The 27,699-nt window shown below is 45.3% G+C and overlaps 1 protein-coding gene across 1 annotated transcript in view; it reads right to left on the reverse strand.

Moving 5' to 3' along the window:
* LOC119971636 (potassium voltage-gated channel subfamily KQT member 1) overlaps positions 1 to 20,066 on the reverse strand; it is an 865,896-nt gene extending 845,830 nt beyond the window's left edge. Inside the window, exons 1-2 of the mRNA XM_038807461.1 lie at positions 19,754 to 20,066; positions 17,687 to 18,114 (exon numbers count right to left, since the gene is read on the reverse strand). Coding sequence (XP_038663389.1) covers positions 17,687 to 18,057 — 371 coding nt within the window. The 5' untranslated portion in view covers positions 18,058 to 18,114; positions 19,754 to 20,066. The remainder of the gene's footprint in view (positions 1 to 17,686; positions 18,115 to 19,753) is intronic.
* Between the last annotated feature and the right edge of the window lie 7,633 nt (positions 20,067 to 27,699).

Genomic DNA, 27,699 nt, shown 5'->3' on the forward strand with positions numbered 1-27,699 from the left:
TAAATGCCACTATCATACCTGCTTCCACAACCTCCTCCGGCAGCCACTTCCAGGCAACCACTACCCTCTGTGTAAAAAACTTCCCAAACACATCTCCTCTAAACTTTGCCCCTCGCACCTTAAACTTATATCCCCTAGTAATTGACTCTTCCACCCTGGGAAAAAGCTTCTGACTATCCATTCTGTCCTTGCCCTCATAATTTTGTAGACTTCTATCAGGCCGCCCCTCAACCTCCGTCGTTCCAGTGAGAACAAACCGAGTTTATCCAATCTTTCCTCATAGCTATTGTCCCCATACTAGGCAACATCCTGGTAAACCTTTTCTTCTTGTCTCAACTACTTAAAGTGTGATTTGCCTTTATGTTTAAAGTACCATTTGCCTGTTAATTCATCTGTAATTTGCATTGGTTCTAATTCATGTTAAAGTAAAAGTTACAAAAAACGAAATCATGTTGGGAATTATTTGGTAAATTTGGTTATATTAGTTTATGGTTTTCACATGCAGATCATAACAAACAGTATTATATACATTGCAGAAGCTTTTTGAATTATAACATTCCTGAGAGGACCACAGGAAATTCCATACCTAAAACAATGAAGAAATCACCACTCCTTTCAAAACTCGTCATGTAATACGTAGTTAATATATTTCCAGCGTGGGAGAAAATTATCTGTGTTGGGAAAGTGTCATGAGTGGGTGAAAACCTTGTATGTTTGTATGCAACTCCTTGTAAGACAGAAGCAGATTCCATACAAGGTCTGGAGAACCAGGATGTCTGGGTGGAGACATAGAACTGAAGACGATTATGGAAATAGAACAGGAATTTTAAAAATGTTGTATTGGGTTAACAGTGTAAATCAATTGTGACGAACAAGGAAGACTTAAAGCAGGATATGTGAAATGGAGACTTGGATGATGCTGAGATAATGGAGGGACGCGGATAGGCGGGGGTGAAATACTTGCATGAGTGTTTGGCGAGCAGGGCAGTGTCAGTGGAAAGGGAACGCAGTTTGTGACAAGATCCCCAGATTTTGGTCTTTCCAAAGCTGAGCTTGGGAAGATTGCATTTAATTCATGAATATATGTCAGACAAACAGTCCAATGGCATTGAGGCAGTTCAGGATATCCGAAGAAACAGTGGCGAGGTGAAGCTAGGGATCATTAGTATATTTAGATAAGCAGAACTCTGGGCCTGTAGATTGTCTCACCAAGAGACACCAAGGAAGTGGAGGAGCAATAGAATGGGTCCTTGGTGTTCACATGAAGTTACCGTGCACGAGTGGGAAACCAGGTCATATTGGATAGGTCGGAATTAAATAATGTATGGTAGTCCCAGGGAGCTGGAAATTGGAAGGGGGTTAGACCTTAATGTGGTATCAAAATAGTATATTATCTAGACTTTCCTCTGAAGAAAATGCATTTTGCAGTAAATCTATACTGTGTAAACACCATTAAGAAGTAAAAGAATGCTTTGCAAACAATTAATAACTTTGGCATGTAGTGACTGATATTAAATGATAAACGCCCAATGTAACAGTAACCGCATCTCAAAATGTAATTCATGAGTATAAATCACAATCATGTCCTCAGGAAATTGCAGTACTTGCTTGATAAATGCAAGTTTTTTTTGTGCAAGAAAACACAGTAAGACCCCGCAAGCAAAATTCAACAAATGGTCAAGTAATCTATTACTGGTGGTGTTATTTGAGAGCATAGTATTGGCCAGGTCACCCTGAGACCTCCCTGTCCTTTTAGAAATATTGCTTCTGGAATAGACAAATGGGATTTCAGTTTAAATTAACTTCAGCATGTTCAGTAATGCGGCACTCTGTCAGTGCTACATTAGAACATCAATCTAAACTGGGGGCTCATGTCTAGAATTGTCAATTTTGGCTCTACAGTGGCATTCTTGTTACAGAGGCCGGGGGCTCCCGGCGTGTTGGAGTCTCCGCACCTTTAGGGGCCAAGCCCTCACATTGAGGGGCTAGGCCCGCGCCAGAGTGGTTCCCGCTCCGCCGGCTGGCGTGAACGGCCTTTGGCTTGGCATCACACCTTCCGGGGCCGAAAGGACTTCACCGGCCGGCGTAAGTCCGTGCATGCGCCGGAGCATCAGCGGTTGCTGACGTCATCCTGGCGCATGTGCAGGGGAGGCGGACGAAAAAGAGTGTCCCCACGGCACAGGCCCGCCCGCCGATTGGTGGACTCCGATCGCGGGCCAGGCCACCGTGGGAGCACCCCCCGGGGTCAGATCGCCCCCCCCCAGGACCCCGGTGCCCGCCCGTGCCGCCAATCCTGCTGGTCAGGTAGGTGTTTTGGTTCCTGCCGGCAGGAGGGGGTTGAGAGCGGCGGGACTTCGGCCCATCGCGGAATCTCTGGTGGCGGAGAATTTGGGACATGGCGGGGGCGGGATTGACGCCGGCCCAGGGCGATTCTCCGACCCGGCGGGGGATCGGAGAATCCCGCCCAGAGTCTGAAAGTTGTGGGTGCAAATCATACTTCAGAGACTTGGACACACAATTTATCACAGAATTGTTATGGCGCAGAAGGAGGCCATTCAGTCCACCGTTTCTGCACCAATTCTCCAAATGAGTATTATGACTTAGTACCATTCCCCTGCCTTTTACCCATACCCATGAACATTGTTTCTGTTGAAATCAACATCCAAGGTCCTCTTGAATGCCTCGATTGAACTTACCTCCAACACACTCCCAGGCAGCACATTCCACACCCGAACAACGCGTGCAAAAAAGCTTTTTCTCACATCACATTTGCAAATAATCTAGAGTAGCATAGAACATAGAACAGTACAGCACAGAACAGGCCCTTCGGCCCTCGATGTTGTGCCGAGCCATGATCACCCTACTCAAACCCATGTATCCACCCTATACCCCCAACAACCCCCCCCTTAATCTTACTTTTTAGGACACTACGGGCAATTTAGCATGGCCAATCCACCTAACCCGCACATCTTTGGACTGTGGGAGGAAACCGGAGCACCCAGAGGAAACCCACGCACACACGGGGAGGACGTGCAGACTCCGCACAGACAGTGACCCAGCCAGGAATCGAACCTGGGACCCTGGAGCTGTGAAGCATTTATGCTAACCACCATGCTACCGTGCTGCCTCTTAATGTAGCAGTCAGATGTGCTGTCTTTTGAATATGATTATAAACTGAAGCCCATCTGGTCAATCAGGTGAGCGTTTTTATGTTCTTGTGGCATTATTTTTCAGAAAAGCAGGGGAATTCACCTCGATTTCCTGGACAATACCCCTGAACAAATATCACTGAAACAGATTATCTGAACAATATCCTCTTGTTAGTTGAGGGATTGTAGCTGCATCACAAAAGTGACTGCACTTTGGCTGTAAGTTACTTCAGAAACTTGCTGAAGTTGAGAGAAGCTCCACATAAATGCAAGTTGTCCTCTCTTTAATTTTAACAGCTGAACTAGGGGCTCTTCCCATCGTCAGGGCTGTTCATTGACGTCCATAATCACCAATCAAAGTACAGGGTGGTTTAATTAAAATAGATTGGGCGGCACGGTGGTGCACAGCTGCCTCACAGCTCTAGGGTCCCGGGTTCAATTCCAGCCTCGGGTGACTGTCTGTGTGGTGTTTGTACTTTCTCCCCATGTCTGCATGGGTTTCCTCCGGATGCTCCGGTTTCCTCCCACAGTCCAAAGAATCATTAGGTGCATTGGTTATGCTAAATTGTTCCTTAGTGTCCAAAAGGTTAGGTGGCGTGATTGGTTTACAGGGATGGAAGCATGGGCTTAAATAAGGTGCTCTTTCCAAGGGCGGGTGCAGTCCCAATGGGCCGAATGGCCTCCTTCTGCACTGTAAATTCTATTATTCTATGAACATATAACAGCTTTGGGTTATATTGTTTTAAACTTTAAAATTGAAGTTAACAAGCCTTACTTGTGGCAAATGACTCTCGATGGATCTTCAGTCTATTCAGCACTCAATCAGTAAAATATAAATTCCAACTTGGCTCTGGGCTACTAAAAATGTTTGCAATTTCCTACTGCAATCTTGTGGCTCCTTTCTAAAATGTGTATGTGTGGACATCAAACAAGGACATGCTGTGGAACACTGGCAGCTGTGGCTCAGTTGGTAGCACTCTTGCCTCTGAAGCAGAAGGTTGTGAGCTCAATTCACATTCTAAGACTCAAACGTACACATTACAGCTATCACTCCAGTGTAGTGTTGAAGGAGAGCTGCTTTGTAGGAGGTGCTGACTTTTGGATGAAACTGAAGCCCTGCGTGCCCTGTCAGTTGGATGTAAAAAATCCCATATTTTATATAAGAGCAGAGGAGTTATTCCCAATGTTCCGACCTGGATTTATTCCTCAACCAACATCACAATGACAGATTATTTCGTCAATGAATGGGGCTTTCCAGCCATTCCGGTGCGTACAATGTGAAAGCCCATCAACAGCGGTGGAACTGGTAGATCCTGCCGCTGACCAATTACAGACCACCTCTGTTGCCTCTAAACACACCATGGGGCCGCAGAGATTCCCACCCAATGTCACATTGCTGCTTGTGGGAGCTTGTTGTGCACAAAGTGTCCACCGCATTTGCTACATTACAACAATAATTACACTTCTAAAATACTTAATTGGCTGTTAAACCCTTTGGGATACTCAATAGTCACAAATGACCCAATAAGAATGCAAGTGTTCCTTTTACAATGGAGAATCCAGTGGTCAAATAGCCCACTGAGAATTATTATCTTGTTGCAAAGATAAAGATTGATTGCTTCATAATATTACCCATCTCCATCGCTGCCACAGCCCATCTGCTGCTAAAAACTACGCCTCATGATTTTCTTGCCATCAAACTTGATTACTCCAAGCTCTCGTAGCTGGCCTCCCACTATCCATCCTCCAGAAACTTGGAATCATCCAAAATCGACCTGTAAGTATCCAAACTTACACAAAGGCCAGTTCACCCATCAACCGTGCTCATTATCCATTAAGGCCTTCAATTCTACATTCTTATGTTTATGCTCAATACCACCACGGTATCCCCCTTCTCCATCTCTCCTCCAGTTTTTACATTCTCAGAAATATGCACACTCCACCATTGGTCTCTTATGCAATCACAGTTTTTTTCACCCACAGTATTGGCTGCCGTACCATCAGTCCAAACCCATAGTTCTGCAATTCTCTTTCCAATGCTCTTCACCTCCCTAACTCTCTCCTCCAATATGTTCCTCCTTAGCACCTGCTTTTTTGGTCACTAATCCTACTGTCTCTTTCTTTGGCTCAGTGTCAATTGTTTTGTCAGATTACATTCCTGTGGGCGGTATGTGTTGCAGTGGTTAGCACTGGGACTGCAGTGCTGAGGACCCAGGTTCAAATCCCAGCCCTGGGTCACTGTCTGTGTGGAGTTTGCACATTCTCCCCATGTCTGCGTAGGTTTCACCCCCACAACCCAAAGATGAGCTGGTTAGGTGGATTGATCACGCTAAATTGCCCCTTAATTGGAAAAGAAATATTATTGGCTACACTAAACTTTAAAAAAAATTATGGTTCCTGTGAAATGTAAGTTATCATTATCAGTCACCTAAGGAGCTACCACAATCTGTTTAACTATACCAAGAAATATTCTGTGCCTTCAGACAAAGAGGGATAACACAGAAACAGATCATTCTGCCCAACTGGCCTGTGCTGGAATTTATGCTCCACATGAGCCTCATCCAACGCCATTAATTCTAAACTTATCAGCACAGCCTTATATTCTTTTCTCCTTCATGAATTTGCCTAGCTTCCCCTTTAATATTATTTACCTCAACTAATATCTGGGGAAATACGGTTTTCTTGAATCCCTTATTGAATTTTATTTGTGATTATCTTAAAGTCCTGCACTGGTCTCCCCGAACAGGTGCCGGAATGTGGCGACTAGGGGCTTTTCACAGTAACTTAATTGAAGCCTACTTGTGACAATAAGCGATTGTTATTATTATTAAGTTGTAACCAATTGGTGGCAACGTTTCTTATCTTGCCACTTAGAAGAAAATTGTGGGCTGGAATGGTGGATAACAGTTGACACACTGACAAACTAACTAAAAACTGGACTACTATGCAGAACAAAATACTGTCTGTTCATGCTCTGGTGTGTCATGAGAGGACAGAGTTGTTTGTCCATGATTTGATTGCAAGACTGGGCAGCAGTTCCATATCTCCAGTTCTTGACATGTGTGTGGCTCTATCTGTTAGCTGTGAGACCAGATCGGCAGTAGAACACATGGAGTAAAAATGAAGGCCCTTGCTGTCTAGTCTCTGATGAGAAGGACCCCCCCCCCCCCCCCCCCCCCCCCCCCCCTCAACTCCCCAAGTAAGCTATATTATTTTCTTAACTTCTGCCTTCTTGGCAGCTGCTTTGTCACTTGGGTTTATTTCACTGTGGGTTTATTTCACTGTGGGTTTCTTCTCCTGTGATCTTTCCTGAATTGCTGCTGCCATTTGCTCCTTTATCAACATCAGCAATTTTTTTTTTTTTTTACTAATTTGGACAATTGTTCCATGTATTTTCCTATTGTGTCAGCAGCTTTTCTCCTGTCCTAAGCAAAACTGCTTCCCTCCCTAGAAACGGTATCAGCTCTATCTAATTTCAAACTCAGTTCATTGGAGACACATCTGAATATATGTCCCTAACTACCAGTGACGTATTGGTTTAGATTTTTTTCTTTCATCGAATACATTGAGGTTTTTTTCAACAATTTTGTTTATGTAGATGTATTTTTCAGAACAAACGTCCTTACTCCTCCCCACATTCCTCCCTAACGGACTCATGAACTGAATTGGAGATTCTGAATTCTCAACTTTGTGTACCCGAACAGGCGCCGGAATGTGGCCACTAGGGGCTTTTCACAGTAACCTCATTGCAGTGTTAATGTAAGCCTACTTGTGACATTAAAGATTATTATTATTATAGTGAAGGAGAGATGACGAAGGAATAAAAGGGGGGGGGGGGGAGAAACAAAAAAATCGGAAAATCCAAAGACGTTTATGTACTAGGAACCACAAAGAAAGTTTTAACTGTCTGTCAACTGGCACGACATTCAGATTGGGAAATTGTGAAGCATAGGAATGCAATCGACACATTCAGTATACATTACAGACAACACTTGTTTTCCCACTAAGGCATATGTGTAATCTTTCTATTCCTTTCTTTTTTTTAAATTTAGAGTACCCAATTCATTTTTTCCAATTAAGGGGCAATTTAGAGTGGCCAATCCACCTAGCTTGCACATCTTTGGGTTGTGGGAGCGAAACCCATGCAAACACACTGAGAATGTGCAAACTCCACATGGACAGTGACCCAGAGCCGGGATCGAACCTGGGACCTCAGCGCCATGAGGCAGCAATGCTAAGCACTGTGCTACCATGCTTCCCCCTAAGCCTTTCTTACTCTTTACCTATCTACTTCTTTTCAAATCTATCTCTCCATCCTGTTAGTGCATGTGGTGCTTGATTGCAAGTTATTGGTGAGGTTAATAAATTGGTTTTACTGCTTGTATGAAAATGTCATTTCTACAACATCTTTTGCTCCTTTCATACTGCTGAGGGGTGGCATGGTAGCACAGTGGTTAGCAATGTTGCTTCACAGCTCCAGGGTCGCAGGTTCGACTCCCGGCTTCGGTCATTGTCTGTGTGGAGTCTGCACATTCTTTCCGTGGATTTCCTCCGGGTGCTCCGGTTTCCTCCCAAAGTCCAAAGATGTGCAGGTTAGGTGGACTGGGCCATGCTAAATTGCCCCTTAGAGACCAAAAGGGTAGTTGAGGTTATGGGGATATGGTGGAGGTGTGGGCTTAAGTGGGGTGATCTTTCGAAGGGCCGGTGCAGACTCGATGGGCTAAATGGCCTCCTTCTGCACTGTAAATTCTATGATTCTTAAAACCTCCGTGAATGTATTAGCACATGGAAGTCTGCAAAACTTTTTCTTAAATTGACTTTTATGAACATCAATTCTTTATGGTTATTCCAAAAGTATCTTTATTCATTATTTTTGTTAACTACTCATGCTAATTAAAACTCTGTGAGCACCGTGGGATACTATGAGGTACACCCCTCCCACAAGTGTTTTGCAAATCAGCACATGCGTTGGTAGTTGGGAGAAAAAAATTATGATCAGTGACTAAAGAGGTGGGTTTTGAGGAGTGGCAAAAGAAAAACTGTTTGCAGGGGCTTAGGACTCAAGAAGAGATTCAAGTGAGTGAGCTGTAACAACTTACGACTGACGGTGGAGCAGGTGGGAAGGGGCTATATTGTGCTCAGACTCAGAAGAGGTAGGCAGTGAGATGTGGCTGGATAAGATTTCAGAGGGAGGATAGAAAGAAGTCATGGAGGGAAATGAAGAATACGTGGAAAATTGAATAGATAATAAATGAAATTGTAGTTATAAAAGGGAAAATGTGCAGGAAAGTCGAGATTTTAAAAAAAAAATTTAGGTTACCCAATTCATTTTTTCCAATAAAGGGGCAATTTAGCGTGGCCAATCCACCTACCCTGCACATCTTTTAGGTTGTGGGGACAAAACCCACACAAACACAGGGAGAATGTGTAAGGAAAGTGGAGTTGATGTCCATGGTTATCTAGGATTGTATTGAAGAGTGGAGCAGGCTCGATGGTCCTTGTGGTCTACTCCTACGAGCCTGTATTTTAGAGGATGGACAGCAAATGAGGGCCAAGCAAAGATGTCAGAAAAACATTAAATTATGAAGGGATACAGGTGGGGAAATGATGGATGAGTTGGGAGCGTTTTCTATTCTTTCATGGGAAGTGAAGAGTTGTTGGCAAGGTCGGCATTTGTTGCTCATCTTTAACTGCCCTTGAAAAAGTGCTAGGGAACCGCCTTACTCAACTGCTCCAGTCCCTCTGGTGTCACTATTTCCCCCAGCGCTGTTAGGAAACGAGGTATGTTGCTATGCAACATATGGACAGTAACATAAATGATTTGAACCTCACAAGCACTGCAAGCAACAATCCCAAGACAAATGAGAATATCCTGAAGTAATAATGAAATTTTGGGCTGAATCACCATTAAATTGCCGTTCTACTCCTACTTACTTACTTTGGATTGTAGCTCCGTATTTCTCACTTGGACTTTTGAACCCTGACTCCTCAGATATGTGAACCAGACCTGTTCTGGGAGTCCTTCTCATCGTGCAGGATTTTGATGGGAAGTCAAGCCTCATCTGCTTTTAATTTTTATTTTTTTAAATAAATTTAGAGTACTCAATTCTTTTTTTTCCCCACAATTAAGGAATAATTTAGTGTACCCAATCCACCTATCCTTTTTGTGTTGCAGGAGTGAGACCTACGCAGACGCAGGGAGAATGTGCAAACTCCACATGGACAGTGACCCGAGGCCGGGATCGAACCTGGGACCTCAGCTCCGTGAGACAACAGTGTTAACCACTGGACCATCGTGCCACCATCTCATCTCCCTATACAGATAGCAGATACCATATTCCGGGAAGTTTAAATGTCCTAAAGACACTTGAATATGTAAGGGTCTAGGATAAGTGGGCATGAAGGCAGATGGGTGAATGAGGTGGGTGAGGGAGTAGGGTGGTAGATGGGTGGGTGGGGAGATAGGGTCGCAACTAAAAGACAATGAGGGTGCATGGTGGACCAGGGGTTGGGTGGATAGTCCAGGGGAGGGGGGGGGGGGGGGGGGGGGGGGGGGGGGGGGGGGACAGCGTGGGACCAGGGTGGGGAAAATGCCATTGGAATTCCAAACTTCCTGTGCAATTCACATTAAATCAGTGAGTAGGGCCTTCTGAGAAACAACCATCTGCAAATTGGACGTTCGGGGCATATGACTCCTGGTTTCATTTCCAAGTTTAAAAAATTGTATGGGTTATCCCTGCTCTGGGTCACTGTTCTTGTGGAGTTTGCACATTCTCCCCGTGTTTGCGTGGGTTTCGCCCCACAATCCAAAGATGTGCAGGTTAGGTGGATTGACCATGCTAAATTGCCCTTTAATTGGAAAAAATGAATGGGTACTCTAAATTTTTTTCTTTTAAAGTTCAAAAATGATACAATAATCCATTAAAGTAGCAATAACCAATTGATCTGAAATAATAGAAACATAGAATATAGGAGCAGGGGTAGGTCTTTCCACCTTTCAAGCCTGCTCCGCCATTCATTATGATCATGGCTGATCCTCCAACTCAAGACCTTACGGTCCCACTGACGGTTAACCCCCACTGCATGTTTCACGGCGGCGAGGGGTGCATTCAATGGGAAACCATGTTGACAATTGCGGGAGCTTTTGATCTTGCCACTGGCGAGCTGCCCTTCTGCCACTACAGAACACACCATGGAGGAGGAGGAAAATCCGACATGGAAATCTATCTTTTCCCTTCTTAAATTTATTCAGAGAGTTGGCCTCCCCCAGCCTTCTGTGGTCTCTTCATCTCAATGGCCTTGCTCGAATCCTGAGACTGTGACCCCTTGTTCCAGACCCCCCCCCCCATCCCGCCCCAGCCAGAGAAAACTCTATTTATTTTTTTAAAACATTTCGAGTATCCAATTATTTTTGTTCCCAATTACGGGGTAATTTAGGGTGGCCAATCCACCTAACATGCACATCTTAGGGTTGTGGGAGGTGAAACCCACACGGACACAGGAGAATGTGCAAACTTCACATGGACAGTGACCCAGGGCCGGGTTTCGAACCCGGGTCCTCAGCGCTGCAGTCCCAGTGCTAACCACTGTGCCGCATGCCGCCCCTCCCACTCTATTTCTTTTTTTATAAATTTAGAGTACCCAATTCATTTTTTCCAATTAAGGGGCAATTTAGCGTGGCCAATCCACCTAACCTGCACATCTTTGGGTTGTGTGGGCGAAACCCACACAAACACGGGGAGAATGTGCAAACTCCACACGGACAGTGACCCAGAGCCGGGATCGAACCTGGGACCTCGGCACCGTGAGGCAGCAGGGCTAACCCACTGCGTCACCGTGCTGCCCCAATTGGAGCAAAATTAACCCCTTTTGCAAGCCCTCCAAAAAACAATCAAACTGTTTGTGAGCCTCTCATTCTCCTCAGCCAGACACCCAGCAGCAGCTAAGATCTGGTTTGAGCATGAATCTGAAAGAGTTCATTTAAGGTAGGAAGAAGACAGAAACAACTCATTGAGCACAATAAAGTAATGGCAAAGCAATAAAATAATAACGTAAAAGAATATGTGTAACTAATAAAAAAAGGACCATTAAAAATTCCAAGCAGTAGAGCTAACTAAAAAAAAAGTTTTTTTTAAAACTTAAGTAGCAGAGCGAGAGATTCTGTAGACATCCAGCCACGTGTTTCTTGGTGGTTGTCAGTGAGACTTCTCATTGAAGCCACCCCACACCGCTGGGAAATCCACGGGCAGGGGTATGCTGCCAGTGGGAACAGAGAAACCCATTGGCTGGGGAATTTTGTCAAGAGAAAGAGAGAGAGAGACAAACACATGAGGCCCCAGACCTGGTCACCAGGAAAGGGGGAGGAGACTAGTGCCAAGGTAAGGAATTGGGTTTTAACTCAAACGTATCTTGAATTCTCCTCTGGTTTTGCACACTCCAAACTGGCCTGGGAGGAATTTATATGAAAGTTGGGTGTTGAAGTGAATGGCTCCCTTTCAACCTGGGATTCCCTCCTTACCCAGCCTGGTGTGTGGATAGATTTTTGGGGAAGATGCCAAGTCCACTTGGCACTTCTAGCTGAAGTTGGTTGCAGGTGGCTTGTCTTTTGCACTTTATATGTTGGTTTTGTGGAGCGTCCACCTCCAGTGAGTTTTCTAATTGTCCACCGCCATTCACGACTGGATATGGCAAGACTGCATATCTTAGATATGACCCATTGGTTCTGGGATTGCTAAACTCCACAATGCAGCATGTCTGTATTGCAGCTTCACCAGGTTAACACCTCATTTTTTGACATGTAGATGTTAAACAAAGAGAGTACTGATTATACTCTGGGTCTATCTTTTGTTTCGATCCGTGGCTTATTATTAGCTCCTCTGGCCTTGCACCATCACTTTTTTTTGGCATTTACTGACTCCTGCCCCTTAACCTATCAGACCTTTACCTTTAACTCCAGCTCTGCACTTTGCTTAAAAGCTGTTCATCTGCAGCACGGTTTAGCTTGGATGAAGAGATTATTGGCCTGAACGGTTCACTGTAACTCTGTTCACGAGGTGCTGCCTGACCAGCTGGGCGTTTTCCAGCATTTTCAGCTTTTAATTCTTTACAAAGTTCACTTCAACATTTACAAAAACAGCCACATTCTGGAACCCAGCAAATCTCCGATCAAGCAAAATTAGCGACATTGCTTATTCGACGCCAATATCACTATGAAATATAAAATGCACCAAGCAAAAAGAGGGACCGCCTCTATTTTTAAGAGATTTCATTCCTTTTCAGGATTTGCCACGCTAGCTCTTTATCAAAAACTCAAAGACGGTTCTCATAGCGCTTGCTCTGTTGCTGCCCATTTCAGAGAGCACTGCTATATCAACCTGTGTTTGGGGTGTTATATTACGTATAGTAATATCTTGTTACTCATTTGCTTACTTCCGGAATGGTCGGATGGTTGATGTTCAGTGACACTTGAAGTCTTCAAATTAAACAAATACTGTTTATTGAGTAACGATTATAAATAACTATGCGTTTGTTCACTCTTCTACAACTATAACTGAAGATTATATAAATAAGATTAAGTATATACATATTGTTTAACTACACCTGCTCACTAAGCTATATCTCTACGCACTGTTCACTAGTCACTCCTGATAAGAAGAAGCGGAACCCTCTGAGCGTAGCTTATATATGTATATCTGGTGCTGCCATCTAGTGGTTGTCCAGCACTTACTTACAGATGTTAACCCCTTACATACCTGCAGATATACAGATCACTATAAGGGGAGCACACAATTATCTGTGCGAACAGCGAGGCAGCTGGTGTAACCTCAGTCCTTTTGGAGGCCGACAAAGTTCCTTACTTTCTGCTCTTTCAAATTTCCAGTTGCTAAATTGCAGCCTCTTCATTAACATATTCTTTGCTTTGGGTGCGTTGGCTGTTATCCTCAGCAGTGCTGTTTAACCTTTGAGGTGTGCAATTCAAATGGGTCAGTCAATGGGAATGTGCAGCTCTCCCATTGACTTTGTTTTGCTCCCCAAGGAGTGGGCCGATGACTGTGGGGCCGTTATTAAATAGCAAGGAGTTGATAGTCTCAATCAGTGGCAAAATCCTATCATTTCCTCTATATTCCTTCCTTGACCTTGAACAGAATGCTTGATCTCACTTAGCTCCTCAAATACACTTTTCCAAACAAAGTAATAAGATACATCAGAAGTGTATTTTGGAACTGATTCATATTCATATATGTTAGCTGCAGTTAACCGGTTTGAAAAAAAAGGTTTTAAATTCAAACACAAAATTCACCCTGGTCCTTGTAGTACTGGAACTGGAAAGGAAATAGTTTTCCTTTGCACACTATATGTAACCGGATAATTAATCTGTCTATAACAGTAAGTGTGTGGTGTCATGACAGAAAGTGAATGGAAATGTTACTGTGTGAGGGATAACATGTAATAGGCCAGAGTGTGTTCTGAGGCAATAACACATGTCAGATTTAAGAGCGCTCACAGCTTAGCCCCACATTCCATACAGCATTCTGCAGGTTGTGGTGATCGGGCTGGCAGGGGGGCTCTCACATAACACATCAGCACCGTATTTCAGAGTCGCTCCTATTTTTGGTAAGTGTTCTCTTGGCCAGAGTCAGGTAGTGTGAAGGATAGAGCTGTCTCACAATTTAAACTGAACTGGAGTTGTAGTGCTAATAGAACAAAAGATGTTATATTCGGTTTTAGTTCATCAATGCTATGCGGAATTACATAGAATCTTATCACAGTTCTAAGTTTGTGTGTCTTTCATGTGACATGCACACATACATACTTGTACACATCAGGCATATGCATACACACAAACACAAACGGACACAATATAACAGGTTTGAAGTTAAAGCCGAGGTTATCAAAGTGGACTGGTTAAAACGTTACTGGTCAAGTTGGAGTAGCAGCAAGGAGTCAGTCTTGCTGCACTGTCTAACAGTGTTGTAGAATTTACAACACATAAACAGTCCATTCAGCCCAACAGATCAATGCTGGCGTAGCGTCCTCCAGCCATCTTACTTGGTCCAACCCAATTAGAATGGTGTCTCACTCCTTTCCCTCTCATGCCAATTTTTAACTTCTCTGTAAATGTTATTCACACCAATACTCTCATGTGACAGCAAGTTCCACATTCCTCTGGGTAAAAGAATGTGTAAAACGGAGATGGTGAATCCTGTTGGATGGTTCCCTGAGCAGATTGTCTAAATCATCTAGCAGACTGCCTCATCGCCAGAATGTTCAAACAAGCACCAAGATGAAGCTTTATTTCCCTTTATTCTTTCATGGGATGTGTCAATCACTGGAAAGGGCAGCATTTGTTGGTCCAACCTCCCTAAAGGGCATAGTGAACCAGATGTTTAACCACACTCAATGATAGTTTAATCATTACTGAGACTAGCTTTATAATTCCAGATTTTTATTATTTGAATTTAAATTCCACCAGCTAACATGGTGGGTTGGAAACTATTTCCCTCGAGAATTAGCCTGGGCCTGGCAATGCCACCATCTCTTCCCTTAGCTTGGCTGCTGGTGGGAAGGGCTGTGTATGTCAGACCCCGCTTCAGCACAAAGTCTCAACACCACGCCAAGCAGCTCCAATTGGGGAAAAGATTGTCGTCCACCTCCTTCCGGAATGTGCCGAAGTTGATCAACAACAGCCTTGCAACACACGGTTCGGAGCCCTCTGGACAGTTCCCAGGGGTGCCAACGCCGAGACAAACATCAAGCACTCTTTGATATGTATAAAACTTGCTGTCTTTCCAGTGCAAGGAGCCGTCCACGACCACGTTTCGTAAACTGGCGCGTTCCAGTGGGCAGCATGCAGGGTGAGGGATACAGCGACCACAAAACCTCAGTGAGGAAAGCCCACAATTTTGAGCCCACCTACCATAATACACTGAATAGCTGGAACAAATGAAAAAACCCTTAGACTGTATACATCGCAAAATGTTTAAATACAGCACGGTAGCATGGTGGTTAGCATAAATGCTTCACAGCTCCAGGGTCCCAGGTTCGGTTCCCGGCTGGGTCACTGTCTGTGCGGAGTCTGCACGTCCTCCCCGTGTGTGCGTGGGTTTCCTCCGGGTGCTCCGGTTTCCTCCCACAGTCCAAAGATGTGCGGGTTAGGTGGATTGGCCATGCTAAATTGCCCGTAGAAGGGCAGCACGGTGGCCTAGTGGTTAGCACAACCGCCTCACAGCGCTGAGGTCCCAGGTTCGATCCCGGCTCTGGGTCACTGTCTGTGTGGAGTTTGCACATTCTCCCCGTGTCTGTGTGGGTTTCGCCCCCACAACCCAAAAAAATGTGCAGAGTAGGTGGATTGGCCACGCTAAATTGCCCCTTAATTGGAAAAAATAATTGGGTAATCTAAATTTTAAAATAAATAAATAAATAAATAAATTGCCCGTAGTGTCCTAAAAAGTAAGGTGGGGGGGGTTGTTGGGTTACGGGTATAGGGTGGATACGTGGGTTTGAGTAGGGTGATCATTGCTCGGCACAACATTGAGGGCCGAAGGGCCTGTTCTGTGCTGTACTGTTCTATGTTCTATGTTCTATCACAATATATCATCAGGATGGTGTCTCCATTACATTATGTTCCATTATGGAAGCATATTCCATTATGCTCTACTGTGTAAATGCGGATGCCATGTAGCTCTGAAGAAGTCAAACTGACTCGAAACGTTACCTTTCTCCACACATGCTGCCAGACCTGCTGGCTTGATACAGCACACTCTATTTTCATGCCATGCACTGTGTTTAACTAAATTGATCGTTACTGTCACAGTTGTTTTGTAATATACCTTCACGAATGTTTTTAACAAAGTATATTTTGGGGAAAGAAGTTTTCCTTGAAATCTACCAGATTCATTGATGACCAGCTGACATTTATGAGCCCTGGTTTGGAATTCTCCCAAAATCGCCACATCTATCCGTGGTAATGTTGTGAACCTTTACTGGGTCACCCTTCAGCCTTCTCTTTCTTGAGAAATCCCGCCCTGAACAGTCTTTCCTTATAAATAAAATTCACGCCGGGACACCACAACATACGATCAAAGTTTTAAACTTCAATCATGTTTTAAATATCTGAATAGTGTATCTGTTTTGATCATTTCCCTCAAACACAGGGTGGAAATGTGTATCATTGCCAGAGGACTGATGGAATACAGCGTGTTAGTGAATGCCCCATCACAGTCTCTGCTGCAGGGTCACATTTACAACCTGGGGACGGGCATTTGCTTGTACAGTGAGTGTGCAGTCATCAGCGTCAGTGCCCTACCGTCCGCCTGCAATAGGATCAAACTTGCTTTTTATTGAACTTGAAGGTTTTCGCATTTTTCCCCCTCGAAGTCCCACCCACCCATGCCCACCACCAATGCCACTCTCCACCCTGCCTGTGGAGGAGAACCCGTCTAGAAAGCAGCAAAACATAAAGCAGAATTAAAGTGATTCAGGTCCAGAAGCGGGGAGAATGGCGTTCTCGCTGGAACGAATTGCTCTGACCTGCAATGTCCTGATACGAATTTTCAGAAGGGACATAGCAGAGGGGGAAATATTTGGACGGTAATGTTGGGGAAAGCCGAGCAATTGGGACTGGATCAGCACGATGAATGGCCGAATGGAGGATTAGGAATGGGGTTAAATTCAATAGTCAGGGGTTTCCATCTGAGGGCGCTTTCCCCCTCCCCTTCATTCTAAAAGTTAGAAGCAACGCATTTGTAAAATATGATTGGTGCCACATTAATCATAGAATACAATTTACTCGAAAGGCAATACTTGACAAACACTGGAAAGGACGGTAGGCAACACGACTTGCTCACACTTTCCCCCGCAGAACCGAATCGCGCTGTTTAATCGAATCATTTATAATTCTCATTTGATGAGCGGCATGGTCCTCGCTGCATCGTTGCCAGAGCAATACACAAATAAAACCAGCCCTTTAGAAACCAAACAACCCTAACTGACCGCACCGCAAACTGCTTGACGGCACACGTGCCAGCCCGGGAGTGGGGTCACTCAGCAAGTTGGTCTCGAGTGTCTTCATCTTTCCCTAGTGCGACCAGCGGTAATCCCCGCCTGGAGGACATGTTTGGAAAGTTCCCAGAGGACGAGAGCACATTTTTTTTAGAGTTGCATGGCACACAGAGGTCACCAATCTGGCAACAGGGTGGGCAATCAGGTTGTTCTGCAATGCAGTCGATCAAAGGGGCTGAGAAACCACTTATAGGGCCAAAGACGAACTATTCTGGGTGAAGTCCCATCGACAAGGTGCAGAGTCTGCCAAACATATTTAAACAATCCCCCTCCCAACAAATTGTCTTCTTTGAGCACACACAATACACCTCCAAACCAGGTCTCAAACATTTCATTTGTCATTCATAACTCGAGGGGGGATTAGAAGTTGAACTGGTACAGTAGCCCAAAATCACATTTTAAGGATTTAACCCGAGAATATAGGTTATCAGAGCAATTCATTGCACTTTTGAGAGAGAACGGTAAATAGTACTCACACTGTGAAGTGGTAGATAAAACATTTCCAGCCGGTGGGCCGTTCTAAGAAATTGTAAGTTCTGCCTTGGAGGTTCACCTTGGAAAATAAGGGCTTGCGGCCGCTGTAAAGCGACATGTGTGGTGGCAGAGTGATAGCTTTAGGAGAGATATCGGGGTTGATGATCACCTCAGCCCGCCTGTCCGCGGCAGAGATCTCCGGGTTGTTGTCCGTGCTGCTTTCGGGACTGTTGCTCCTCTGTAAGGGCAGCGGAACCGGCTCGTACTGTGCGCAGGGCACGTTCTCAGACATCTCCAACATGGTCGATCTGCGGGCCGAGCCGCTCTTTTGGGAACCGGAGCCACTCCATCGTGACTTGACTTCGGAGGACATCGAGTGTGAGAGGGAGACGCAAAGCAGGCGTGTTGGAGCGTCCGGTCTTCAGACAACTGAGAGAGGGAGAGAGAAGTGGAGAAGGACAATGAAGAGAGTGGGGACATGGGGCCCAGATAGATTCAAGATATGGTCGTGATTAACCAGGACTTCGGGGGGCTCAGTGCAAGCAGAGAGAGAGAGAGAGAGAAGAGCGACCAGCAAGAGTTCGGACATCAGCTTTGAGATGGCTGGTCGAGGCAGGTGTGTGCCCGAGGTGATAACTGAGAGTCAGAAGTGGGACAGAGCAGCCAGGTCCACTGAGATTTCAGATCCAAGTCCAACAGAGAATGGACAAGGGCAGCGAGGAGTTAGAGCATCAGAAGGGGGATTTCTAGTGATACAGGTGTCTGGCTGTGTGTGCGAGGGCGGGGGTTAGAGATCTTACCGGCTACAACATTGTGGCAGCACTCAGAGATTTTGGTTGTGGGCACTGAGGATACCCGAAACCATAGACAACACACATACACACTGTGCACATATACACGTATAGACACATACCCATAACAAACACATACATGCACATACATATGGACAGCATAGCGGCACAGTGGTTAGCACTGCTGGCTGGCAGCGCCAGGGACCAGGGTTCAATTCTGACCATTGGTCACGGTGTGCAGTTGTCACGTTCTCCCCATGTCTGTGAGGGTTTCCTTGGGATGCTCCCGTTTCTTGACTGTCCAAAGATGTGCAGGTTAGGTGGATTAGCCATGCTAAAATTGCCCGTTAGAGCCCAAAGATGTGCAGGTTGGGGAAATGGGGGGGGGGGGGGGGGTGCTCGGTAGGGTGCTCTTTCAAGGGGTGGTGCCGACTAGATGGCCGAATGGCCTTTTTCTTGTGCACTGTAGGGGGTTCTATGAAACATACACACATATGCATCATGCCCATGCATACACACACACATACATGCACACCATAATTCACACGCATATGCACACTCATACACATGCACTTTTTCCACACAAATACACATGCATGGGCACATACAAACACACGGATCATACACACACTGAGAGGGAGGGAAAGATCGCCGGGCAGTCTCCGCTTGAAGATACTTCAAGTCTCACTCACACAACTCTCAGCTGAAACTCTCTCTGGTCACCTCAGCCAATTTGTAAATTAAACTGCATGAACAACGAAACTTAAAACTAAATGGTTAGGACATTCAATTTTTGGCAAGCATAGGCGGGGGCGAGGGTTTAGATTTGCTGTTTTTTAAAAATGTTTTGAGTGAATATACAATTGCTGATGAATGAAGCAACCTTGCTCCACGCGGGTGTGCCCTCTGATCTAAAGAACAGCTGAAGGAGTGTGTTAGTGACAGACCGACTTTGCCGCGGCTTTCCCAGTCTCTAACAGCCTGACAGTGATCGGTCTGAAATTGTGAGCCGCTCACTTTTCAACCCACTGGCCGGAGGCGGCGAGAGTGCAAATGGAGGTCATCGAGGGAAGTCACTGGCATTTTTTTCTTTCTGGCGGGTGAGAGTTTTTCGGGCAGAGGTTTAGCGGAGTTGATACTCTCTCTGCACTGCTTGCGCTGGGAAGCCTCACCTGGACGCGTCTCTCAAGGGCATGTCTCGCTCGGAGGGCTGGGGGGGGGGGGGGGGGGGGGGGAGTGAGAAGCAAGGAACATTCAAACCACAAGTCAGACTCACCAAAAACAGAGCCGCTGGCGACTGGGTGCGGACGGTGGGGCTGGATCACTCCTCCCTCACCCACCTTCCAAAGAGAGGGAGGGGGAGAAGGAAAAGCTCCACTTGTCTCAAACCAGCAGCAGCCACGAACCACCCGGCGGCACTTCGTGGCCTTCCTTCATGTCTCCGATGAAATAAATAAAGGTGCCAGGGAGAAGCAGGGGGTGGGGGCACCCGAAGCGAAGCAGCAGAGAGATTGGTGAGAGGGAAGTAGTGCCCCAATAGCCCGGGGTTCCCGCACTGTGCTGAGCCTCAGTAATCCCGAACACCTAGGGCGACGAGCCACTCTTTAAATGGGATCTGTCAGTGAGTTTAGGGCGTGACCACCAGCACTTCACGCTCGGCAGAGGCGTGCCTTGCCACCCTTTTTTTTTGGCTCACCTGAAACAAAAACTAAAAAAGGGGAGGCGGCTTTGGGAAATTCTTTACCGTGTCACCGGAACATCTTCAAGCGTGAGGAATTCGAAACGCTGTTTGACGGGACAAGTGAAACAAGATATGCAAATGACAACCCCTTGGGCAGATGGAGCTCCGTTAACACCAAATGACACCGATAACTTTGAGAACGCCTTTCGCCACTTCCTCAGTTAACTTCCCTCACCTCACCCATCTGCATTTCACCCGAAACATTTGTGCTGCATGGACTTTCACACCCCCTCAAAAATAGTCTTTAACGTGACACTTCCAAGGGGGGAGCATTCCTCTTTCCAGGAACGGCTGGGGAATGTCTGCCTTTCCCCCTGTCATTAAGTGACATTCGTGGGATTCCGTGTCTCTGAAATGTCCAATTGCCGAGAATCTGGTTCCTTGGCGGGCCCATCAATAGCAGAAAGTAGGAGTTCTGGTGATTCACCCCCGCCTCACTATAAAAGCGGGATTTTAGTCAGGTACCTGTCAAGTCTCCAACTCCAGTGTGCCAAAAGTCAAACGGTATAGCTGCAATTTTAAACGGATCCCATTTAAATCAGCGTCCTTAAGCCTTGCGGTTACTTACTTTAATCTTATCATTTAAAAAACACAGGCTCTGCATGTCATGGTATGTTCAGTGAGCGTTGGGGAGTGAAAGACTGTGGTTAGGGTGAGGCCCTTCCACATTAAACTCGCCCAGGTGAGGTGCAGCATGGCTCGGCCCCCTGACATCCCATTCATCTGACAAGTTTGTCTCCTTTGACACGAGAAGTAAGGAATTTATATGTAGCGCCTTTGAGAAGGCTGTCCCCCAAGACACTTCACAGGCAATCAAGTGTTTTTGAAGTCATTACTGTTGTAATGCAGGACATAGGGCACAGCGTGCTCATGACCAGCTAATCTGTTTCAGCTGGCTGGAGGACAAACTAAAACATCGGGGGAAATTGTCCCGTTTTCTTCTTTAAAATTGTGTCATAAGATCTCCTGCATCCAGCTGAGGGGGCAGATAGGGATCTTAGTTTTATAGCACCAATTTGCACTTTGTGCAGCCCTGCCCTCACCTTCATTTCTGGGCCCCTCATGCTGCTCCCGACCCCACCCATCCTCTCCCTTTGGGATCACCACCACCCCCCCCCCCCCACCCCCCACCCCACCCCCCACTTCCCAAGATGTCTGGCCTCTCCCTTACCGTGTATGAATAATGGTTGAATTGAAATCCAGACGTACCTCTTGTCAGAATGACGGTAAAGATGGTCAATATTACGATGTGTGTCTTGAGTTGTGACAACATGGAACTTGCTGATGAGCAACAAGATGGAAAAATCAGCCGTTGATGTTACAGCAGCACAGGCCAGTGCAGGACCGAATGAGCCAGTCCAGTGCAGGAGCAAACACTCCAACGACAAGATGCATATGCTGCCATTCAGTATGTTTCAGAGTCTCACTCAGTTTCAAAACCTAACTTCTTTACTTCCCCTCACAAAATCAATGAAGTTGCTACTGCAAATTCACTTGAATGAAGTGTCCAGTGAGTCCAAGTCCAATATCAGTGGCTCTGTCTGCAGGATTCCGTTCTTTGTGCGGGAAGAGACTTTCTGAATGCCAATCTTCAGAGCTATGGTGGTTAGAACTATCGTTATATGATCAGTTGCAGCCATTATATCAGATTATCAATGGTTAATTTTGAAAAACAGGATTAAACGAGAGAATGGGGCAGCATGGCGGCGCAGTGGTAATTTTGAAAAACAGGATTAAACGAGAGAATGGGGCAGCATGGCGGCGCAGTGGTTAGCACTGCTGCATCACAGCACCAGGGACCCGGATTCAATTCCGGCCTTGGGTTACTGTCTGTGTGGAGTTGGCACATTCTCCCCATGTCTGCGCCGGTTCCTTCAGGAGCTCTGGTTTCCTCCCACATTCCAAAGATGTGCAGGTAAAGTGGATTGGCCAAGCTAAATTTCCCGCGAGATCCAAATGTTAGGTGGGGTTGTGGCGGAGGATTAGGCCAGGGGTATGGTGCTCTTTCAGGGAGTTGCAGCAGACTCAATGGGCCAAATGGCCTCCTTCTGTAATGCTGGATTGTATGATTGTATGACGATGGAAGACGGACAGATTTTAACAGCTTCTTGCTTCTGCTGTTGATAGGCTTTTTTCTATACTTTTTCTTCATAAAATCATCGGTTATATCATCCCAACCCATCCACTGGGAAAACCTCACTCTTGCCTACATTTAATTTGTATCTGGAGAAGGCCTCAAATTGCCCCAGCAACATTGTAATTCTTCCCATGCTATCCAACGGATCCGCTACACATAGCAACAAGTCGTCGGCCTCTCACGGCACCCTGTGCTCCCTGCCACCCTCACAAGACCCTGCCACTCCTCCAAGGCCCGGAGTACAATCGGCAGCAGCTCTCTTGCCAGTGCAAACAATAATGGTGACAGCGGGTATCCCTGCCTCGTTCCCCTATCTAGCTCAAAAAATCTTGACTCCATTCATTTGAACATTCACCTTGGGGAATGGATAGAGCAATTATACCTTTGCCACTTGGTCCAAACTCAAACATCCTCAGAGCCTCAAACAAATATTGCCACTCAACAGGCCATAGGCCTTCTTTGCATCCATCGCTACTATCACCTTCAGCACCCTACTGTCCAACGGGGTCATGACCACATTCAATAGCCTCCTAAAGTTACTGGACAACTTCACAAACCCTGTCTGGTCTTCTGTCAATATCTAGGGCATACACCTCTCCAATCGTTAGGCCATGTTCCATTGTGCTTCTGATTTCCTAAGCATTTCTAACCTATTTTCGGCCTCCAACCTCAAACCTTTTTCTCAAATTTTCCAAATCACCTATGTTTTCTGGTTTATTTAGGAGGAAATATTCTATCATATCCAATGCATTAGATTTTGGCTTTAAGGCAATGTCTTCAGGACTGTTTTTTTCCCCTCAGCAATATTTTACAGTTCCACTGTCATTTCAGAGTCCACTTCTTGTTCAACTTAATCAGGCGAAGTGGCTTCTCCAGAAATCGGCATGTCTAAGTCGTCAGATAATTCACATATAATTCACATATGGATGAGGATGAATGTTCAGTTTGTGCACTATTCAATACTTCAAACTTTTTTCAGTAAAATGACAAAACAGGCCAGCTTCCATCCTTTTGCCTCAACTTTCTGTGTTGTTGACAGATTGATCATGTTGCTTCATATTGCTAAATAAACTGATTTTGATTTAACTGAATTTTCTGGAAGAGCAGGCTTTTGCAAAGTCAATCACATGTTAATTCAAGCAGATTGCTTTGTCCTGCATAGCATTGACCATTACAACAATTCTGTTATGGGATGTGGGCATCATGAGCATGGTCAGTAATCTTTGTCCATCCCTAACTGCCGTTGAAGTGAGAAGGTTGTTGGGCCATTTCAGAGGGCAGTTAAGAGTCAACCACATTGCTGTCAGTCTGGAGTCACATGTAGGACAGACCAGGTATGGATGGTGGATTTCCTTCCCTAAAAGACAATAATGAACCAGATGCGTTTTTAACCACTTCATCAAAGATCTTGCTTTTTGTCAACAGGAGTGATTCCTCACTGTGTTGCTCTGTTCACAATTATCAATTTTAACAACATTCAATGACAGTTGTCATGGTCACCATTACTGACACTGGCTTTATATTCCAGATTCATTAATTTAATTTAAATTCCATCAACTGCCGTTGTGGGGTTTTGTTTTTATAATAATCTTTATTGTCACAAGTAGGTTACATTAACACTAGAATGAAGTTACTGTGAAAAGCCCCTAGTCGCCAGACTCCGGCACCTGTTCGGGTACACGGAGGGAGAATTCAGAATGTCCAATTCACCTAACAAGCACATCTTTCAAGACTTGTGGGAGGAAACCGGAGCACCCGGTTGATCCCCACGCAGACACAGGGAGAACGTGCAGAATCGGACAGTGATCCAGGCTGGGAATCGAACCTGGGAACCTGGTGCTGTGAGGCAATAGCGGTAACCACTGTACCCAATTCATTTTTTTCCAATTAAGGGGCAACGTAGCCAGGCCAATCCACCTAGCCTGTGCATCTTTGAGTTGTGGGGGCAAAACCCACGCAAATACAGGGAGAATGTGCAAACTCCACACGGACAGTGACCCAGAGCCGGGATCGAACCTGGGACCTTGGCACCGTGAGGCAGCAGTGCTATCCACTGCGCCACCGTGCTGCCCCTGTTTTTATTATTTAATGTATTCCTTTCTCAGAGTTACCAAGCCAACGTGCAGAGTAGACAGGGCAAGCCCCTAATCATCCCCGTGCCTGTTCTAAAAAATAATTCAATTAATGGTCTCCAGATAAGAGACATAGCAGATCTAAGGTGACAAGGACTGTCATTACTTCTGATCTCACACTTAACCTCATCCAAAAGGCCAAGAAGTGTAGTTCCCAGAGAAATAGCCTGTATCTCTAGATTACTAGTCCAGTGACATTACACTATGCCACCACCTCATTGTCTTCCATCTTCAATGTTATTGCAGCTACCACTCTTCCGACCAGCTGTGAGTATTCCATCATATTCCTGGTTTGTAGGTGATAGAGAAACTTGGAGGAATCAGGGGAGAACCACTTGTTTCTGAGTACCCAGTGCCTGCCTCTTCCTATAGGCGCCATGCGGATATAGCTGCCCCAGTGAAACTGCTGGTCAACCATCGTCCCGCCCCCTTTCTCCCACCAAGATATTGATGGTCTGAACTCAGTGGCGCAACTGTTCAGGATCAAAGGGACCTGCCTGGGCCTTTTCTTGTACAGAATCAGCCAGGATTTGTGTAATGCGAATGTTAACTACCACTTGTCAACTGAAGCCAGGATGTTGTCCAGGTCCTGCTCTCGGCTATCGTGGGTGTCCTCATTATCAACAGAGGTGTGAGCAGAGTAAAACACCGAGGAATAACCAGTGAACATCCCTGTTGATAAAAAGGAAGGTCTTTGATGAAGCGGTTAAAGGTTGTGCTGAAGATGCATTCTTCGGTGACTCCTGCAGTGATGTCCTGGAGCTGCAATGACTGCTCGTGGAAAACAACTACTACCTTATCTTGTGCTGGGTCTGACTGGAATTAGAGATTTCCCTTCAACATGGCCCAAGGTTGGTTCAATAAGGCCGGAGTCGAGTGATTCTGGCCGAAATGATAAACATTAGTTGGCTGCAGTTGCTAAATTCCTGCTACCATTTCTGGTTTGACCACGGGTCCATAAATAATGTGTGGCGATTTCGAACCAAATACTGGAGAAGACCCTTGCTTCCAAGGTTGTGCTTTATTAAAACAGCATTACATTTAATGCGACTACAAAAAGTATTCAAGTATAGGTAAACAGCATATTAGTTAGCGGCTAATTAACAAAACTTCCTCAAAATACATAAAGCCCCAAAAAAGCACATCCTGGCACTATCAAGCAGTTAATTTTCTACAATACATCTTTACTCGGCAAAAAACATCGACCTGGAGCATCACTATCAGGATGTATGTGGATTGCAAAATAATATCCAGGAATACTGCACAACATCTACCAAGTTAACGGTGCAAAATAAGCTCCTGGCCAGATTGGCAAAGTTGCGAGCATGACTTTTCGCTCTCTGCTCGGGTACCTTTGAAACTGTATCTCACTACTGAGAGTGACCGGTACCGGTGCAATTATATTCGGTGTGAGCAAGTCGGTGCGGGGTTGGGGAACAGAGGTAAAAACAAAATAAGGCGATAATTTGAGAGGACGCGGCTTTTCCGCCTTTTAACAAACCCAACATTCGTTGGAATTGTAAAATAGACTGGGGGGAATGTGACAGGGAGTCGGTAATATAATAAACCATTATATTTCCAAAACCGGGGTTGTTTGTTACATGCAGACACAGAAATTAAGCTAGAATATTCAAATTTTCCCTCACATTGAAGTGTGTGAGGAATGTATTAAACCCTGGGGTGCGTGTTATACTCGCACGGTTACAGCACTGCTGTGTCTCACGATCATAGTGACATTTATATTTTTTAAAAGCAAGGGTCAAATGTGTCCACACAGTTTGCAGAGAGGATCTTCCCACATTGCTCTTCTAAATAGCATTTACATATTTCAATATACATTTTAAAAAACGAACTTGGCGGAAAATCATGCCCTTGCCCCCTTTTTTGGAAGGTGCTGGGGTGGAATGCAATCTTATTTGAAAGAGTGTCTCTGGGAGTCGGAATGGGTGAATGTTAAAAGTCGCATCAAAGAGGGCGATGTGAGAATAGTAAACACTCAGGGTATGAGAGACTAATTGCAGGGCAAGTCACGTTATTTCAACCAGTGCATTTTTGCTTTAAGAGTAGTATAGACATTAGGGACATGAATAGGCCATTCGACCCTTCTAACTTGTTCGGCCATCCAATATAATCACGCCTGATCCTCATCTCAATGTCATGTTCCCTCGCTCTCTCCATACCCCTGAATGCTATGAAATTCTCAAAATATATCTATTTCTACATTCGGTGACTGGGCCTCCACAGCCTTGTGTAGTAGATACGTCCATAGGTTCACCACAATCTAAGTGAAGAATTATTTCCTCATCTCAGTCCTAAATGGTCAACCATATATCCCGAGTCTGTTCTCCCTGGTTCTAGATTCCCCAAGCAGGGAAAAAACCCTCCCTGCGTCTAGTCTGCCCACTATCTCGGTATCTTCAATCTGGAGATGACATTGTGAATTTTATAAACATTTTAGTTTGAGTGCATTTTGGAATTCCGACGTTGGACCTAACTAGATTTCCACCCAATCATTTTTCAGGCCATGCTTCATCGAACAGCAAGATGGCACCACTGAGTGGGAGAGCTCAAGGAGACACGATGGTGGGAGTGCAGTCTACATTTCCACAATGTTTTTTCCCCTGAAGATGGTTATTATACTTAATGAACCTCATAGGCATTGGGAAGCTACTGACAGAAGCCAGTCTTCAACTATGAGCTTTCAAAGTACGATGAATGTAGGAATTTCAGATGTATTGTGTTATAGGTATTTGGTGCAATAAGGGTTAAAATCCTGGGTGAGGTGTGTATGACTGCTGCAGTCAAATCCTGGTCTGAAAAACTGGTAAGATTTCTGGAGCCAGAAATGCAATTTAAGCATCATAAAAAGCGTGGGTTAATGGAATTTTCTTTTGATTAAGGGGGCTCTCTGTAGGGCTAATTAGATTTCAGCTTGGTAAGATGATGTTATTGCTGGGTGGAGCTGGCGTCAAGCATTTTTGCAGAAAGCAGGTCAGGACAGTTCTGATCTGAATGAGGCTGTGTCCAAAAGTGAAGCAGGTTGCTCTCTATAGTTCAGTTAAAATAAAGCAAGTCTTTAAAACAGTACAGATTTGTCTGAGGACAAGAGGAACGGAAACAACCTGAGAAACAGCTTCTGAAGACACGCAGCCAGTGTTTCTGCATGGGTCTGACAGGAGTCAGATCTGGGCTGGGATTATCCCCTACCTGGAGA

The sequence above is a fragment of the Scyliorhinus canicula genome, chromosome 9 (genome assembly GCF_902713615.1).
Source record: "Scyliorhinus canicula chromosome 9, sScyCan1.1, whole genome shotgun sequence".
Lineage (NCBI taxonomy): Eukaryota > Metazoa > Chordata > Chondrichthyes > Carcharhiniformes > Scyliorhinidae > Scyliorhinus > Scyliorhinus canicula.